At 40.4% G+C, this 17,873-nt stretch overlaps 2 protein-coding genes across 2 annotated transcripts in view; one reads left to right on the top strand and one right to left on the bottom strand.

Annotated features, from left to right (window-relative positions):
• MCPH1 (microcephalin 1) overlaps window positions 1-17,873 on the bottom strand; it is a 2,707,094-nt gene that overhangs the window by 1,049,067 nt on the left and 1,640,154 nt on the right. The window lies entirely within an intron of this gene.
• Window positions 1-17,873, top strand: part of ANGPT2 (angiopoietin 2) — a 688,700-nt gene that overhangs the window by 643,129 nt on the left and 27,698 nt on the right. The window contains exon 8 of the mRNA XM_044061900.1: window positions 11,471-11,601. Within this exon, the coding sequence (XP_043917835.1) occupies window positions 11,471-11,601 (131 nt within the window). The remainder of the gene's footprint in view (window positions 1-11,470; window positions 11,602-17,873) is intronic.

Consider the following 17,873-nt stretch of genomic DNA (forward strand, 5'->3'; position numbering starts at 1 on the left):
AGCACAGAACTCCTTAGCAGATGTGTTAAGCAGACAAATCATGGATCCCCACGGTGGAAACTGGATCTTCATGTATTTCAAAATTGACAGTGTCATGGGGAACTCCAGACATAGATCTGTTCGCTTCTCCACTAAACCACCAGCTGCCAAAGTTTTGCACAAAGAGGTTTCATCACACAGCTTGGAAAGTGGATGCTCTTTCTTTCAGTTGGAAAAATCTTCATGTGTATGCTTTTCCACCTCTGCCTCTTCTCCCAAAGGTGCTTCTAAAGGTCAGACAAGACAAGCCAAGGATGATTTTAATAGCTCCAGATTGGCCTCGGCAGCACTGGTACCCATTACTGAGGAGTCTGGTAAGGAAGCCTCCATGGCCTTTACCCTTGATTCCACACCTGTTGTCTCAGAGGGACGGTCACCTGCTCAATGTCAAGCTTCAATCTCTTCATCTAACAGCCTGGCATATTCTGTTTTGAAAGACAGCAGGTCTCAACTTTCTCAACAAGTTTTAAATGTGATTATGGAAGCCAGAAGACCTAGTACAAGGAAAGTGTACGCAGAAAAATGGAAGAGATTTTTATTTTGGAGTGCAGCAAACAATTTGGAGATTTCTGAGCCTAATTTGAGTGTGGCTCTTCAATATCTTACTGAGTTATTGGACAAAGGTTTGTCTTTCTCTTCCATTAAGATTCATGCTGCAGCAATTTCAGCTCACTATGATTGTGACCCACCATTGTTTTCGCATCCTTTGTTCAAGCAATTTCTTAGAGGGGCAAAGAATATAAGACCCCACGTAGAGCTCCTACTCCTGCTTGGGATCTCAATTTTGTGTTGGAGAAACTTACTCTACAACCTTTTGAGCCTGCGGCTACTGCTGAATTGAAATATTTGTCATGGAAGACTGCTTTTTTGTTGGCCATTACTTCTGCAAGAAGGGTTTCTGAGTTGCAGGCCCTTATGGCGGTAGAGCCTTTTTTGATTTTTCATAAGGATAGGGTATCTTTACGTACTAATCCTTCCTTTATGCCTAAGGTGGTTTCTAGTGTGTCTTTAAACCAAACTATTCATTTGCCTACTTTTTATGCAGATCCCCAAAATAAAGGGGAAAAGATTTTGCACACTTTAGATGTACACAGGCAATTGCGTTATTATTTGAGCAGGACTAAGGATTTTAGGCAGTCTCAGCAGTTGTTTGTTTCTTTTGCTTTGGGTTCAGAGGCAAGCCTGTGTCAAAACAAACTATTTCTAGGTGGATTGGGTTTTGCATTGCATTTTGTTATTCCCATCATGGCAAGGAGATTCCAGCTGGAATTAGGCCTCATTCCACTAGGGCTACTGCCACTTCTACAGCATTTCTAAGGGGTGGCCACTAAGGATATTTTGGAGGCAGCTACTTGGAGTTCAGTGCATACTTTCTCTAAGCATTACCACCTTCCTCTCTACTCTAAGTCTAGGGCTGGTTTTGCCACAGCTATTTTGCAAGGCATGTTGTCAGTTCCTGCTTCCTTATGATTTGCCAGCCTCCCTTACCTCTGCTTTGGGATTCTACCCAATAGTTAGGACTGCAGCAATGTGGAATGAAGAACATAGTACAGTTTTGTACCTACCATAAATGTAGATGTTCGAGGATCCACATTGCTGCAGTCCAATTTACCCTCCCTCCTTCCCCTCTGTGTTTAAGGGTGGTTGTGTAGGTGAGGTTATATTCTGGTAATTTTGTATATATTGTACATATTTTTGGTGCAGGTATGTTTGGAATTTTTGGTTTTGGCCTTAGCTTTTCAGGGTCTTCTGACATCTGGGGCAAGAAAAGACTGAGGATATGACGTCGGTCATGCGCATTAGTACCCTGGCGCTGGCGTCAGTCTAATGCGCCTGACCGGCGTCAATATACTTTGGTATTCGGGCCGACGGGACAGCGGACTACCCAATAGTTAGGACTGCAGCAATGTGGATCCTCGAACATCTACATTTATGGTAGGTACAAAACTGTACTTTTTTGTCATGTTTACTTAACTCTGTGTAACCACTGGTATGCAGTAATGTTAGCTATCCATATGTTATCAAGAAGCAAGATCTTGGGGAAAAAAATAGTTTCCTTATTTTTGAGCCAAATGTGAGTGTTTGAGGTTTTTGTGCACTGTTAAAGGGAGTTTCTCTCTCCAATGTTGTGTGACCATTGAGTTAGTTTATATTTGTTTGTGGGTGTAGAGGACTTGTTTCCTGCAAAAAAAAAAAAAAAAAAAAAAAAGCTGATTTCAAGCTACTCCATTACATTTGACAGGTGGCTTTTAAAGTTTTATAACCAAGTACTTTAGATGTGAGGGACTAGGTTACAATTTCTCATCATAGAAGAACTGATGTCAGTGCACCTACACCACTCTCCCAGTCAGACAGCACCTGGACAACTTGTATGTGTCCCTGTTATTTGAAAGCTGGTTTCCTATAATCTGCTGCACACAATAGGGTGAGCAAGCAGTGTCTGATCCCAGCCTGTACCCCAAGATATATTAGCTGGCTTCCAGCCACTTGAAGCTATTCTCTCAACTAAATATTCATCTGCAGTACTGCTAGCCACATTCACATTGCCAGCATTTTAAGTGGAAGCTTTACCCTGCAACACTATACAGATCCATATTATTGCATCTTTACAGGTGAAAGATATTTAGGTTACAACCTTATAAATGGATGGACCCCTGAATCACAAATTGTGTATCACAGTAATGACAAGTTTCACTAACTAATGGTAGCCTTAAATATAGACTCTGTACTGGTATGCATACCACTTTTTCAGACTATTACAGGTTCATAGGGAAATACATGGCTACCTGCCTTTGCAGGCCATTTTATGCTAAGCCAATTTCCCTTTTGGTGCTTGAATTAATCTATCCCATTTGGTGTTAGATTGCCCTTACCCATCCCAAGGTTGGTAATTATATATTATCCCCAGTAAAAATAACTGGGATCATAACACAGATAATTTGCGGGGGATCCATACATGGGATAAAGTATTTAGGAGCTGCCTCTGCCCATTAGTAGTAGAGGAGGAAGTCATGGGGTACATTTCCTATCATCCATTTACAAATCCAAGCTGGGCTTGAATATGGACATGGATGAGCTTTTGCTTTACATGGATGGAGAGTCTGTTCCAGAAAAGTTCTATCCTCTGCGAGATATACCTGTCCCGCCAAATTATTCTGTTGATGTTACAAAAGAGGTTTAGATCTCTAGACTGAGCATTTCTGATGCCATGTGACTTGCTGTCCATCAGTATTGGTTCAGAGGATGCCTTGTATAACAGACACAGATCATCTCTTAGCAGTCTGTAGGATACATAGTATAATGAGAGGTCTCTGAGTTGGTACATGTAAGTCATATTATTTAGGCCGTGTCTCCTTTTATTAAGGTATATCTGTGGGCTTTCCCATTGTTGCATGTTTCTGGACAGATGCATTGCAAAGGGGGCATTATACTCAATGACTGGCCTAATGACAACTGAATAATGGAGGGTGATGACATCCCCAGATCTAGGTACAATCTCTTTGTTTGTAAGCTGCACAAAATAGGATGACTTTCTTATGACAATGGTCACGTTTGTCAAAAATTAGGTCACTACCCACATAAGTTCCCACATTCTGAACAGCTGGGTTAACTCTTAGGGATGCATTGTCAATGTGGTAGTTCCCTGGGGTACTTGACTGCTCAAAGGATAGGATAATGCCATTTTGGCATTTTGTTTCAGTCCATGATTTTGGCCCCAGTTGTTTCTTGAGACAAACCTTCCTGCAGGATGGATAGGTCATTTGGGGATTCAGTTGCAGCTCCTAGCTTGCAGTCAACTGCAAACTTAGTCAGCCAGAGCCCCTTTGGTATTGGCTTTTACTTTACATAAGTAGAAGCCAAGCAGGAGATGTCCCAGCACTGAACCCTGGGGGATTACAGTGGTGATTGGTCTCTTTGTGGATGTATTCCCCTGTTTTGATCTCCTACATTCTGTCTGTGAGGCAGTTAGAAATCCAGTTGGTGATGTAGAGGTTTATAGCTTTTATACTATGCCTGAGTGGGGGATTGTGTCAACAGCATCAGCCAAGTCAAGGTATGATATGTGTACCCTTTTACCTTCATCCAATGCTTTGTTGACCTTTTCAAAAAGTTTACCAGTCTGAGTAAGGACGACCTGTCCTTGATGAATCCAAACTGAGCGGGATCCAGTATTTGGAGGTTCCGTATGTCCTTACTGACTAGTTCCATAATAAGTCTTTCCATTGCTTTCCATATTAGGCTGGTCAGACTTATGGGTCTGCAATTGCCTGGGTATGTGTTAGGTCCTCCCTTATGCAAGGGAATGATTGCAGCAGTTCTCCATTTGCTTGGTACAAAACCTGTATGGAGGTTGAGGTTGAACAGTGTTGTTAGTTATTAGCATTACAAACATGGGCAAAAATAAGGCAGGTTTATTTTGCAATCCAAGACACCAGGCATCATCTACATTTTTTTCTGGCACAATGAAACCAAGTCCTAAATGCACAGTAAGTATTAGACCAGAGTCAGAAAGTACAACTGTGTAAAGAACTTTCCCTAAGTGCAGATGCTTGAGTAGATTCACTATTACAGTCCTCACTTCTGGGATATCCTACCAGCAGGTAGCATGACTGGTCTGACTTCCAGAACTTTGCCTTCTCCCTGGCCTTTGGCCAAGGCCCACCCACCAAGAAGCTACATTAACTTTCTTTCCTCTTCCTTTTGCAATCATTTTCCCTTTTCCATCCCCCCTTCTTCTCCAGTTATCCATTTGACATATTAGTGCTCATTCTTCCACCTTTTTTGAATGTTGTTTTGCTGCATTTCTAGAACAGCTTTCCTTACAGTTAAATATAAAACACGGAAACATACATAATGGCAGGAGGGAGTAACTTGGTCCACCTAACTGGCCTATGTCACCATAGCCACTTAATGGACATGTTGCTTTTTCCATACAATTCAATACTTCATAGAATGTCCTTACACCCCCTCAGGCATTCTTGAATACAGTTCATGTTTTTGACTCTAACCTGATTTTAGAAAGGCTCTCTCTCTCATACATCACATATGCCTTAAAAAGCATTTTTTCACATCTCCACTGAACTGTACACCATGAATTCAAATAATTTTTTTTGGGGGGGGGAAGCAACACTACAATGCTATTCCCTATTCACTGGATTTGCCAAGAGTGGTCATCCAATCTTCCAGTTTGATTTTCAGAGATTTCACAGATGCCTCCCTATGAGTATAGCTCCTCCTTATCTAACATCAGACTGGTGTATGGATTAAAAGGAGGCCATATCTGCACCACTAGTTCTTTTTGCTGTGCAGAAATAACCAGTCATCAGTTCACTGTATACTGGCTCCCTTTTGGGATAGCTACAGAGAACGTAAAGTAGCCAGTTTGGGAATTTTTAACTGACCTTAAATTTCCTACTGTGTTAGATTGCCCATTGTGACTGTTACTGCCAGATTCACAAATTACCAAATTCTTGGTAAATGTCTTTTCAAAAAATTCCAAGGTCATGACATCCCAAGAAAATCATTCTAATAAGTGTGCATGTGGTAGGCAAATTCTACCAACACACTTCCATACACTGACTTTTCTAGTATAGGACCATATTCCCTCCTGTAAAACCTACACTATGTTTTTGTAGCAGAGGTCAAAACCTCTGTCCCTACCTAGGTTAGACAAATTCAAGATCCTATTTCAGGCCAGTTGTCCCCAATGTGAGCTTTCTATTTTCAATCTCCAAAAAGAAAATCACAAAATTTGGAGTGGCTTTCACACAATTACTGTTAGAGATTCAATGGCAGAGAACATGAGGCTTTAGATACACTGCCAGTCCCACAGAGAGCTGATTTTGTCAATAGTGCAGAGGGCTTACCTTGAGAGTCTCCCCAAGCCCCACATCTATCTATTGAGGAGTTTCCATCTGTTCTTGATCCTCTATACACAAACAGTGGAATCCAAATTGTGTTGCTGCCTCACAGGCTGCTGAGGCAGGTTCTGAAATGTCTGGGATGGAGTCTGATTTCTAAAGTGAAAAACATCCACTCCTCTAGAATACTGAACACTCCACCTGAACTGTGTTGCCTGATATCGTAATACTAATAGATGAGTGTCAAGATATCCTGTTTGAAAAATTCTCCTGGCTGAGTTGCTGAGACTGTCTTTCATCATCAGAGTAGGCTGGATGCCCAAGTCCCAGACAGAATTTTACAGATGAATATGGCAGGCTGGTAAAGGAATAACTTCAAACTGTCCAACCCATTGTGTAGGAAGTATCCACATCTAAAGGAAGGAAGGTAGAAAGAAAGAATGTTCCATCAGCAGATTCATCAGAATTAGACCTTGATCAGGAGGTCCTGCAGTACTCATTCCAGGCCACACTATATGGCTTATGATTCATTTGGTGAAACCATAAGTATAACTGGGAAGCATTTCAAAATGGGGCTTCAAAGAAGTATGTAAGTATAGCTCACACATCTGGTTGTACTACTCACACATTGTTCAAGTAAACCTCTGAGTCAGTACTGTTGAACACTGACTCCTAGTTGCCACCTACTAAGGCACTGAGTAGACAGTACAGGGTATGGAAAGAGTTCAAGTACCACTGTGGAAATCCAACAGCCAATCTGATAGTGGTATCACTGGAGTCTGTTAGAAGATCAGAACTAGATCCAGATCTAAATATTCTCCTTAACAGTAAAGGAAACAGGATAATTGACCATTTTTGGTTAGAAACTCCACACTTCTGCTATCTCTGCATTCATGGCAATACATTCCCAAAGGCATATTAAGAAACATCAAATGGGTATCCCCCAATAAAATCAGGCTACAATTTCAGATATTCTAGAAGAGAATGCAAAAGATAAGGCAAGCAAGTTGGCCCAGAAAACCTTTCATGTAGGCAAGAATGTCACTTATGGCTGTAATGCTGTCAATGCCTAGATTGTAACAGCAACCACTGAGAAAGCCCTCAGAAAGCATGCCTGGATACATCAACAAACTCTTCTGAAGCATACGTGCTAGTGCCCTAAGAAAAGGAGCTGCTGTTTGGACTGCCTTCTCAAGACATTTTAAGTACTTAGAAGGGAAGTGTAAAACAAAGGCATCAGTCGAACAGCTTTTTCATCCACCCATTACCAAGTACAGCAGAAACTATACAACAAAGTTGTGTCACTTCTGTAGGAATCAAACCAGGAAACAATAACATAAACAGAAAAAAAAACCCCATCATTTTAACAAAAAAAAAAAAAAAAGGGCATGGAATGGCAGCAGGGGAAAAGGGAGTCAACAAAGCAGGAGTGAAAAATACATTCTTGGCCAGGAGACCCCTGACTAGTACAGACTAGTCTCTTCACTCCTGGCTTTTTTTCTTCTCATCTCATCTCCTGGTTGACAAGCTGACCCACATTAAAGACATTTAGTTTCACCTAGTGTGTGACAAGTGAGCAACAGCCATAATCTCTTTGGGTTATAAGATAAAAGTCAAGGCCATCTCATGTTTTATAGGAATGTCCCCGATCCTGGTGGATGAGAAATTTCCAGTCTTGAAAGTCCTCCACCAACTGACTGTATGTATTAGCATGGAAGAAATCTGGGTCTGTATCACGTTGTTGAACTTTGAATGTCATATGGTCAACACCATATGATCGAACTTTTAAAAGTTTGAACGTTTCAACAGAGATCTCCGTACAGTGTGGAATGGGAAGATTTCCCTTTTCTGCACAGTAGTGCGATCTCGGAGTTGGTATATTTAAAGGCCAGGGGTGTGGGGGGCGCAGGGTGGCTTGCCCCTCCTGCTTAAACCGTTCAGGTAGTTTTTTTCCTTTGGTTTATATTTTTTTATTACATTTTCAAACTTTAAAAAGTTCGATCATATGGTGTCGACCATATGACATTCAAACTTTTAAAATTCGATTATGTAATTTAGACACAAAAATCTCATTTATATCACAGAGTTGGGACTTTTACTCCACATTTTTTTTTCTCATCCAAATAAAGGACAGATTTTGGACAGTCATTACAGACCTAAGATGAACAAATTCCTGAAGACTGCAAATTCAAAATGCTCACTCTTTAAGCCCTTCTCATTACTTTGGATAACAGTTCCCCTACAGCCAAGGGTGTTGGAAAGTTAAGGAAATAGAAGGGATAGGGTTCTGCCAGTCGCTCTTCTCTGTGCCAAGAAACCTTAGTTTTCTCAGCTAATCCAGACAGCCAAGGAAGGGAGTCTCTCCTTCTCTCAAAGCAATGCTTTAAGGGCACTGCAGTGTTTGATGGCATCCAGTAATTCCTCAGACGTTGCATTTTATTTTTCAAGTTATGGGATTTGTACTTTTGAGTGTAATTCTTCTGATAGGGATCCAGAGTATTTAAAGATATTTTCTCAACATACTACATCCCTCTATTTCTAGCTGTAAAACATATTATGTGTAGTTGATAAGGCAGCATATGACTTGCATTAATTATTTCAACAATGACCATTAGCTTTACACAAAGCATGTAATAGTTTTTACATTAAATGAGATTGTTCTATATATATTCAAAAGGCAGTGCTTCAGTTGTTAGTACCATGATCAACTCCCAGAATCCCTATATACCTGCCTGATTTCTTCAATGGTCTTCCAAATGTAAAGTATTTAATAGGGCTGTTCATTTTCAAAACAAGCTCTTTTTTACGTACAGATTTTCTTTCAAACACCTTTATTGAATTATCACTTGTGACATAGTCATTTTTTGTGGTACAGATCTTGTTGCAGTATATTTTTTCTTGGGTGTAACTACAGGAGTGCCATTCTGCATCTCTTGGTTGTCACAGTTCTCAGTCTCTATCTTCTTGTGACAAAACTGCTTATGACAAGATCCCCTTCTTCTACATGAATAACAAATGACCTTGGTTCATCAACATGCCAAGCTACTGTATTTTCACATGAATTTTATATTCCTGCTCAAATTGCAGCCTGTAAATCTGTTAGCTTTCTGAAACATCTTACCCCATACCTTTCTCTGCTGAGTTATCTCCAGCATTTTATTTTATTTTGATTTCAAGCACCAGTAAGATAGCTGCAGTAAGTAATTTGCTTTTCACCCTTCTACCAATTAGCATCTAAACTGGTGAAAGACTAAGTCCAATCAACAAAGCACTTGTGTGTTCCAAAACTGAGAACAGATGATCCTCAAAACTACTGCTCCTGCACTTTCTGCTCAGAGCGTTCACTAGATAGTTCCCTCTGCTTGTCCATTTGACTCCAGCTAATATGGACTGGACATTGCGGTTGAATTGCCACTCGTGCACAGAGTTTTTATGCTGATGACCACTGTCATAATTTTTCAGGTATCTCCTGTCACTAGAATTTAGAAAAATTCACTAATCAAACCTGCACTTGTTGTGCTTGCCATTATGATTATTTGATTGTATCTGAAATAGATTTACACACATGAAACACATGGCATCCTTGAACTGAAACAAATCTGTGCCCATGACTCCACAGTTTCCTTGGTAATGGGTATGCAATTACTGTTTGGATTGTCACAGAATAAACAGCAGATGACACAACTCTGCACAACTTATTCTGAGTTTTTATTCCTGGCCACCACATTACATCTCTTACTCTCTACTATATTCTTAGATGTGATTCATGTAAAATGATTTGTTTACTCTATAGATTAACTATTATTTTGTTAGCTTTGACCATTAAGCTTTAAACACAACTTACTTCTTCCCTGAAAGAAAAATAAGACAAGGTGTGTGTGTGCGCGCATGCACGCACCATCATGGGTTGAAGGCCACAGTCTAGGCTTTCCACCTCTACACCATTGGCACAAGCTATTTTTTTCTAAAAATACATAGGAGGAAATCCAGCATGACCTTTTACATTGTGCAATAATAGTTTCTGAAGTTCTTTCAGAACTCTTATTTGGTGATGCAGTGACAATCAGCTACTTTTCCTGTTGTCTTTCTTCCTCAGCTCTTCTAGATTTCTTTAATCTTCCTTATTTTCCTTAATAAATAAACATCTGTAAAATGTTTTACCTATACTTTTGACTAAACCGACAAGCCAAGCCTCATTTGGGATGTCAGCACTCCTGACTGTTCCTCTTGCTTCTTTCTGTTTTCATTCGCATTGTTTCATGTGCTCCTCGCTAACCCCCTATATAATGCACATCATCATCTTCTTTTAGCTTTTCCTGTTAGGGTCACCACAGTGGAACAGTTCGTAGAATGACTGGCAGTGCAGTTTTGCAGTGTCAACAGTTGCCAGCCCAACCTTCCACAGAAGGCACACACTCACACCTAGGGCCAATTTATTGTGTCCAATCCACGTTCAGCATGTCTTTGGGATGTGGGAGGAAACTGGAGCACCCGCAGGAAACCCACGTGACCGCAGGGAGGACATGCAGACTTCGCACAGAGGGTACCCCAGTGGAGAATCGAGTCAGAGAACCTCTTGCTGTGAGGCGGCAACACTAACATCTAAACCACCGTGCCCCCCCCCCCATATAATGCACATATATTTCCCTAATTAGTCTGGCAATTAGCATAGGGGATTAAAGCTATAAGCAGTTAAGGGGCAACTTCCTAGTAGGTTTTGGAGTAACTTATTGTTCCAGAATGTCGCCCTCTTGCCATGCCTTCTCTTATTTTCATCTTTGGGCATCTTCGGCTAGGTGGGGGTATCTTATACTAACATTTTTCCTTTCCCCTTCCTCCTTTCAGATCCTTGGGCTTACTTATGTTTGAGTAGGAGATGGACAGCCCCACTTTTCACTCTTCCCCTAACTTTAGTGTATGAAAGCCCCTTTTGTCTCTCTTGGTCTTCATGCATAGCTTTCAGAGATCATGGTCTGGTTCACTGAGCAAGAAAACTCTAATATGATGTGGGCAGAGACCCAGTTTTATACTGGAAGCATCCTGATAGCCCAGTGGGGAGGGCATCTGTTATGCATGTAGGGGAGGAAGGGGTTTGAGCTCCGGAAGTCAGGCCAGATGTCCAAGCCTTCTGCTGCAGAAGTGCGAGTAGTCAGGACTACTGCAACAGTGACTTAACAAAGAACATACTTCAGATTTGCCAAATTATTCACGTTTGCAGTTCTCTTAAATTGTTACTACAAACTTCACCACATACTCTGTAGTAATATTACCATACTCTCAGCTATCCTTGAGACAACCATACAGCAGCAGAGGTTCCAACAGTATATTACTACCACATGCTTACTACTAGTACTTGAAAACAATTACTTCCAGCAAAATAGAATGCTGCTTTTTTTACACTGTTTGAAGACTTAGGTGTATTCTCATGAAACAGCAGTACAAACATTGCAACAGATTGTGTATAAACACAGTACACACTATCCTGTATTATTCTACATTACTAAGTTAAGAAATGAAGAAATCACTTGTGGTCTTGTTTATAATATGGTGTCTATGTTACACTTCTACAGGATCAGTCTAAAAGGCTATGGAGGCACAGCAGGCAAAGTTAGCAGCCTAAGTCAGCCGGGAAATGAATTCAGCACTAAGGATGCAGACAATGACAAATGCATTTGCAAATGTGCACATCTGGCAACAGGAGGTAGGTACTAATTTAAGCGTAAAATTAATACTACATGTTATCAGTGTGTATAACATTACCCGAATTACTGTGTGTAGCAGCTTGGTCTTTTCAAATGTCAAAGTCTAACAGAATTTAAACTAAAAGAAAAAACAAGAAACTTATACAACTATAACAAAGTAAATATGTATGGAAATCCATGTTAAAATCAAAGTTTTACAAAAGCTGATCTATGACTATTTAGGAAACAAGGTACCAAACAAGTTCTGGTCACCTTTGTCTAGACTGGCAGAAGATTATACTAACACTGATCAGTGGTCTGATCCTCACAGGCTTGGGAAGCATAGTATAAAATGTCTAGAAAAATGTCAAAAGTTTCATTCAGTATATTAGTAAAAATGTGACCCAGTGAATTTATATGAAAGGAGGAGCTGCAAAGTGGCAGAGGGTAGAAACTCAAATAAGGTTTTTCAATAGTTGCACTTTTTTACCAGCATGATTTATTTCCATTTGTAATATGGGGGGTAATTTATTTATTTTCTGTTTATAATATTGGGGGGAAGATTCATTTATTTTCTTGGTCAGAGATAGGTGGGCTGGTCCACAGACCCTTTTCAACAACAACAACCCAGGCCAGACTGGAAGTAAAAGCATTATTACTACATAAAATATATAACACAGCATCTTACAGGGTACTGTAACAGTTTCAAGGCATAACAAACAATAAAAACACATTTACATGAAAGTAGTAAAATAAAAAATATGTGAATTTGATTGAATTATCTCTGCAGTAGCAGTCAAATAAAGATTCTGCTGTGTTTGCATGTTTTTCTGTGTTGGCTAACCTTTATCACATCGTGTATTTGTAATCATCAAGATGCTGTATTAATTTCTGGAATTCACTGTTTTTTCTGACCTCTTATGGAAGTGAATTCACTGTAGCAGCAGCAAGTACAGAAAATGCCTTTCTACCTACATTTTTGTGAAAGAAAATTTTAGCAAGTGTAATGGAGTCATCTGGGTTTAAGCAGTTTAACTGTTATTGCTGTGTAACAGTTTAGCACTTTGAATGTCCTGCAGTTCTGTAAAAGTGTTGCCATTGCAGTTATTGGTTACCAGTTTTCTCTCTGCAGTAAACAGTACTAGTGTTTTGTGGTGTTAGCCAGAGTTATAAATCACCATATCCTGTTAACTTTGTTTGCATCTTGGCACAATGGTAACGGTCTTCACATCAAAGACGCAAAATACAGGGTATGATTCAGACCTCAGGATACTGGCTAGGCTTAAAATGGCCCTTCAGAACAGTTACCCTAGTACTCACCTATGAATGGCCAGTCTATTGTATAACATTTATTTCCATTATTGAAGGAAAGAGGGTTGGCATAATGGTTTAGGTCTTAATCTTGGGAGAGACATCTGGTGGAGGCTATCCCTCAGAGTGGGAAGCTCCCTCCATCATGTCTTTCCCAATAAGTTTAAGACGGTGATTTTCAAGATAAAGCGCCAAAGCAGAGAGTCTACTATGAAGAGGTTTAGGTACAAAGGCCTGACAGATGGAACAGGACATATGGTCATGCAAGGCACCTAGTCAAAAAAAGACACTGGTCATGGCAGTCTTTATGTGGAATCTGTCTCTTACACTGGCATTTACCCTTCTTGGATGACATGAAACCCCACAGGCAACAATTTAGGATAATTAAAAAAGAACCCCAATGGGGCACTTATCTGCAATGGCTAGGTGAACCAGCAACGAAACAGGCGTTCAGACCAATGATCAAATGATGACGTTCGGACTGGCAGCAGAGGAGTTCTGAGGATGGTACACCTGGATGTCACCTTTATGCCCTACATTATGCAAGGAGCATACGTGTGATGTATGGCGTACCTTAAAGCAACCTAAAGGCTTTGGTATACTGGCTGGACGTCAGGCCGCCCTTGGCAGGGGATCCCTAATGTAATAAACACTGCAACAGAAAAATGAGAGGACATCATGAATTCAGTATATGAAAGAAAATTGTACAAATGTGCAGCTACAGTTGTAAAGTCACCTTGGATACTGTACAGGGTCACAAGAAAGATATAATTCAACTGTAGGATCATAGGGGGTTACTAGGCTAATGACCCTAGGGCTCTTACAAGCCTAGCCAAAAGTTTATCCCCAAAAAAGAAATCTTAGTCAGCACCTGTCACCCATCAGAATGTACACCTGTGCTCTAGTTTGAACGCAGGACCATCACACCTGCAGACCCAGTGCCATTGCAGATAAGTGCCCCATTGTCTGCCATCTACTGTAGAGGACCTAGGCGATGAGGTGTTATCCAGTTACCCCTTATAATCTAAGGTTTGATTCCCCCGGTCCCCAGACTCTATTTGCCAAGTGTTTGCCTCTGAGCAAATCAGTTGAAAACACAGTGCTCTGGGGCAAGTAAGCTAAATGTCTCGTCACTGTCCTGGTCCTGCATGCCTCATAACTGTGCATAAACGGTCGCTGTTAGGTAATGAGACAAAAGCTCATTGCAGCTTCCATTAAGAAGCTTGACTATAAGTACTGACCAGCAATCTTTAAATCTTAAAAGGGTACCTTCTGTGACCTACTTTACAGAGGCACAGTAGGTTAATCTAATAGGGAGGCGGAAGCCAAATACACTCTGGCTAGGCTTATAAATGCCGTAGGGCAGATAGCCCAGTATCTACCTATGAACCTATCAGCCCGCCAAGCCACACAGCTATTTATGTTGACTTATTTACAGGCATAGGAAGTTTGCCAAGAAAATATCAAATGCAAATAAATGCCAGAGGTATGTAAGCTATTTAATCTTCCAAAGAAAGTACCAATAGATCTCGAACACAGCTGGAATTGATGTTCTGCCACTATACTCTGTATCCTACAGACTGCTATGAGTTGACGAGTGTCTGTTATACAAGGCATCCTTTAATCCATTACTTATGGATTTATGGCACATCAAAAAATAAAATTTCATCAGAATTACTCAGTCTAGGGATCTAAACTTCTTCTGCATCATCAACAGAATGGTTTGGAGGGACAGGTATATCTCACAGTGGAAATCTTACCGCTATGGAAGAGACTTCCCCCATCCATATATAACAAAGTTCATCCCTGTCTACATTCGAGTGCAGCTTAGATCTATGGATAGAAAGCAGAAAGTTTACCCTAGGATTACCTCCTGAACTACTCATGGATAGCGGCAGCTCTTAATTGCTTAATTCCATGTATTGGTCCCCTCAAATTATCAAAGGCATAAAACCAGTTATTCTTATTAGGAGTAATATATAATTATCGACCATGGGATGGGTAAGGCCAATCTATGACCAAATGGGATATGTTATTTTGAGCTCAAAAAGGGAAATTGGTTAGGCTTAAGATGGCATGCAAGGACAGCTAGCTTAGTACTTAATTATTAACCTAAGTGTATGGAAAGCTTAGTTGTCATTATCAAATAAACATAGCTAATGGAATGGGTGAATAGTGCAGTTTCTATTATAAATTAAAATAAAATTTGCATTTATACTGATATGGAAGCCGCGGTAGTACAACGGTAGAGTTGTTGCCTCACAGCAAGAGGTTCTTCTGTTCGATTCTCAGCTGGAATGCCTTCTGTGTGGAGTCTGCATGTCCACCCCGCGGTCGAGTGGCCTCTGAAAGACATGTGTGAATGGGCGTGCCTTTGCTGAAGGTTGGGCTGGCAACTCGGTACCATAAAAATATACTGCCAATCATTAGCGGACCGGAGTTCCGCTGTGGCGACCCCTAACCGGGAAAAGCCAAAAAGACAAACAACTGATATGAAGGGTCAGAACAAAGTTACTAAAATATAGCATTACCTAATGCATACAATTAAAGCAATGGAGTCGACAATTTCAGATTCTAGGTTCAGTATTACAGATAAACAAGGAAAGCTGTCAGATACAGGAGAATGAAGAAAGATCTAGGAATTTATGTTTGTTTGTTTAGTTATTTCCATTTTTTAATCTGGACTACATGTCTGAGTTAGATCCCATTGTCAGGGAAGGCCTGAGGAGAAAAGTTCCATTATACAGAATGGTTGCAAATGCTTCGGTTGACTGTGTACTTGGCTAACATCTGTTTAGTCAACTGCTTTCGACTGACGACATAGATGTTTGACAGGTGAGCGAGACTGTATAATTACTGGGGTTTGGGAATATTCCCTTTCCTAGATTTTGTGCAATGCTTTTTATGTTTTTTTTTTTTTTTTAAAGTTTTGTGTGCACCAAGGTTGTTGTTTCTTGATACATGCATAATAGTGGGTCAACATTCACTTTCACATTTTCGACGTATTAGGGTGTCTAGGAAGTCAGCTAACAAGATTGTCGATCAAGGCAACTATAATCATACAGATTACATCTTAAAGTCAAAATCAGTGCTGTGTACAAGTACAAGTTTAGATCTGGGTGAACAGCTGACAGTGTTCTATGTACATATTATTGATAAATGAAAGTGTCAGCAACAGTGAACATAGGATAACTGAGTAGCAGTGAAAGTGAATATGAGCAAAGAGAAGGTAGGCAAGTACCATGAGAAAATAAGAGATTCATATAATATGGGGTGGTATAAGGAAGCAGTGTAGAGGAAGTAGGCAAATGCAGGAAGACAAGAGGTGAAGCATGAACAGGTCAGACAAAAGCAGTGTAATGGAGAAAAAAGAAGTTAGACGGGGAGTGATAGGAAGGGGGGGAGTAGAAGGAAAAGGAGTAGCAGTAGGCATGGTGCAAGGAGTGCAGACTTAGTGGTAGGGGTTATATTAGGGAGGCAATATGAGGATGGTGGTAAAGCAATTGTATAGTATGCTATGGGTGCACTGATATGATTAGCACGGAATGCCAAGTTCAAGGGTACACTCAAGTTACAGGCTAAGTAATTGTTTTAGCTTTTCAAGGTATATGTGTTATTTAGTTTAATTTCTGATATGTGGGACTGAGTTCCATAGCATAGCTACCTAGGGAGTCACCTTAGTGATTATTTGTTTGGATACTTGTAAAAGATGTAGAACCTGTGATCTGATATTTCTAGATGGAACAGACCCTTCTACTAATGTTGTTATAGGCAGGCATATACTTGATTTACATAATATTTTGTCTGCATCTTTCAGTTAATTAAAAAACACTGTAATTCTAGCCATTTAATTTTTGAATGGCTTCACAGTGATGCGTTTTATTGGAGACTTTTATTGCAAATTTTCCTACTTTGTCATTTGTTCAAATTTTTGTAGGTAGCTTTTGTAAAGATTAGCTAGACTGGATGATGATTAAAGGAGGCTGGGCAAAATTATTAATCTGAGCAGCTTCTAGTAAGTAAAGTTTTAACTTATGGACCATGCATAACTATTTATGGGTTTCTGAAGTAATATAGTCAGTATGTTTATTAAAATGTAGTTTGTTGAAAAATTATATGAAGGAGTTATTTACTGCAGCAGTAACTCCTGCAATGAACATCTTTGGAACTTCATTACTAAATGACGGATCATAAGAGTGCAGTAACGTCCGCAATACCAACATTTAAGGAAGTAGAAGCAACAAGGAAGCAAGAAAATTAAATGTTGCATTACAAAAATGAAGCAAAATCAGTATGAATTAGTGAAACAGCTGCCACAGCTCCACGTGCAGAGAGGGATAAAGCCCTCAAAATGACCTAGGCAGTCCAATGTCAATAAACAGGTCAGCCACTAGAGCAGCAGACCAGGAAGAGAGAGGAAACCATTCTGTCTCCTGTCGCCTACTTAGAGGCGATCTCTGCTTGACTTACTAAGCCATGTGTGACCCAGCTCTGTTAGAAATGCTACATCTAAAGAAATCCCAATCCCTCCATACCACAGGCTCCAGTGACCTCAACCTCATTACCACAATCAACAGAACGTGCTGGAGGGACAGGTTCATAACCCAGAGACTGCCTTTGCTATGGAATAGATTTCCCATACATGTCAAACAGAACACTTCACTGGCCCTCTTCAAGAGAAATCTTGATGAGTGGATGGGAAACAGAAAATTCACCCCGGGGATCACTCCAGTGGCTCTACTCGATAGAGACACTGGGAACTAAGGTCTGGTGGCACTATGCCAGGGTAATCCTATGGGCTAGGCTTGTAAAGGCTCAAGGGCCATTAGCCTAGAACACACCTATGAAACAAAGTTTGGTGAAGGCAATGAGAAAAGTGTACTGTGGGTAACACCATTGCTCTGTTCACCTAAGAACACTGGAAACAGGGAGTGTGGTGGGTTTTACCAGGGAAGAAATGTGAGCAGGGAAATACGGAGCT

Source organism: Protopterus annectens, chromosome 2.part0 (genome assembly GCF_019279795.1).
Source record: "Protopterus annectens isolate FY-2018-M chromosome 2.part0, PAN1.0, whole genome shotgun sequence".
Taxonomy (NCBI): Eukaryota; Metazoa; Chordata; order Ceratodontiformes; family Protopteridae; genus Protopterus; species Protopterus annectens.